This window comes from Pteropus alecto, unplaced genomic scaffold (genome assembly GCF_000325575.1).
Source record: "Pteropus alecto unplaced genomic scaffold, ASM32557v1 scaffold52, whole genome shotgun sequence".
NCBI classification, from domain to species: domain Eukaryota; kingdom Metazoa; phylum Chordata; class Mammalia; order Chiroptera; family Pteropodidae; genus Pteropus; species Pteropus alecto.
The window spans coordinates 3089604-3091532 of record NW_006433941.1 but is presented as its reverse complement, the minus strand read 5'-3'; the positions used below and the strand labels follow the sequence as shown (position 1 = coordinate 3091532).

The 1929-nt window shown below is 39.7% G+C and overlaps 1 protein-coding gene across 3 annotated transcripts in view; it reads left to right on the top strand.

Moving 5' to 3' along the window:
* The window catches only part of LOC102893394 (ubiquitin), a 1352-nt gene extending 487 nt beyond the window's left edge, over positions 1-865 (top strand). For 2 of the 3 annotated variants that reach the window (XM_025044401.1, XM_006908408.3), the window contains exon 2: positions 481-865. In XM_025044401.1, the coding sequence (XP_024900169.1) occupies positions 487-720 (234 nt within the window). In that variant the 5' untranslated portion in view covers positions 481-486 and the 3' untranslated portion in view covers positions 721-865. Of the gene's footprint in view, positions 1-6; positions 69-480 lie in introns of those variants that run through there. The other variant, XM_015586620.2, reaches the window with a different exon arrangement.
* Positions 866-1929: the final 1064 nt, after the last annotated feature.

The following is a 1929-nucleotide window of genomic DNA, read 5'->3' as shown; positions in this document are numbered from 1 at the left end:
AGACTAACGGATATTTAACCGATGGAGATTCCATCGTGTCTGCTTCAGAGGGGGAAGGCGGAAAAACGGTAGTGTGGCTTGTAGAAATCTTTAAATTTCGAATCGCAACTTGGAGGTGTCTCTCCCTACCTCCGTGTAAACGGAGATTTGAATTTTCCGTGTCCTTTGGGGCTTTTTTACGTGCTGTGCATTTGGTTTTGGGAAAATTGCTGGTGGTGAGGGGAGCACTTAGCGGAGTGCCTGGTATAGTTACGGAAGAAAGCTCTGAAGGGTAACTTCAGAAAGCATTTTTGATCTTCTAGGCGGGTTAAGTTGAAGTCTTGAGTAAAGAATTTTGTATTAAATGACTGTATAGTAAAAACTGAGGGAAGTTTGTGAGGTGCAGATAATTTAAGGAGTTTATTTTGAAGAAATGACTAAATATGAAAGTAATAAGTGAAAAAATCCTGAAATTGTGTTTTTGCTTTCTAAATTTTATAGGTCAAAATGCAAATCTTCGTGAAGACCCTGACCGGCAAGACCATCACCCTGGAAGTGGAACCCAGTGACACCATTGAGAATGTGAAGGCCAAGATCCAGGATAAGGAAGGCATCCCCCCAGACCAGCAGAGGCTCATCTTTGCAGGCAAGCAGCTGGAAGATGGCCGCACTCTTTCTGATTACAACATTCAGAAAGAGTCGACCCTGCACCTGGTCCTACGTCTGAGGGGCGGCTGTTAATTCTTTAGTCTTGCATTCATAGTGCCCAATGATGGCATTACTCTGCACTCTAGCCACTTGCCCCAATTTAAGTTTAGAAATTACCAGTTTCAGTAATAGCTGAATCTGTTGAAAGTGTTAATAAAGGTTTTGTTGCATGGTAGCATATTTTGTGTCTTTTGTCTTGAAATTACGTAGTGATGTGGGGACTCTTAACTGGTTAAAATGGTGTACAAGGGAGGGATTTAACTTTCAGATGGTTGATGTGAGCAAAATTAAGTCATTTGACTTTGGTAGATATGGGATGTGCTGAGGTGTGGGAACTAGATTAAGCCTTGTAGTTATTTGTTGACTCTTAAGTTTTTCTTGTGAGTGCATTACACGCAAGTGTTTAGGTAGTGAAATAGAACTGCAATACTCTGCTGTATGTGAGCTCAGCCAAGAATCAACTGGAGCCCTAGTCAAGTTTTGAAAGAAGGCTGGCTGGTGAGAAAGATTACAAAAAGTGAAAAGTATATTCTGATGTAAAGTGCCTTACACAGGTATGTTAGGTAGCAAAGATGGTTTCTAACAAATGTTAATGACTAAGCTTTACATTATGTAAAAGGTAAGATTGCAACAGCAAATGAGATTCTCTTAATTTGGGACTTGATAAGTATTCTCTAACACAAGCAGTTCGTGTGCTGCCATACCAATAAACACTAGGCAGTCTGTTTCCAGTACTAATAGAAATTTGAGGGAGTAAGATTTGGATACAGAGGCCTTTTATTTAGTTGTCAACCTCTTTACAACAATTTCCTGCAGTGAATGTAACTAGTGAATTTGGTGGTTTCTCAACTTGGGACAAAATTAAATGCTGTGGGGAGTGTGTACAAGGGAGAGAAGTTGGAAGCCCTCCTGGTTTTATCAAAAAGTTTGTATACCATAGTAGGGAAATAACTTTTTTGGTACTAAAGGTGGTGTGATCACAAGTGCGCTATTAGTAAAAACATCTTAATCACCTATAGGTGCATTAGAAAAATGTAGAAAGCCAAGCATCAGGCCTAGAAATAATGCCTTTGATGTTCTAGGCGTACCTCAGAAGGGCCTGGTGCGTAATTTAGGAACTGCCTTTTCAATAGTTTTATATGTCCCAGAAATCCACTTAAATTTAAGTACTTTGGGTTTGAGTTAGACACTGGATGTAGCACTTAATTTTAGGCTAGTGAATTAATGCTTCAATTCCTGTAA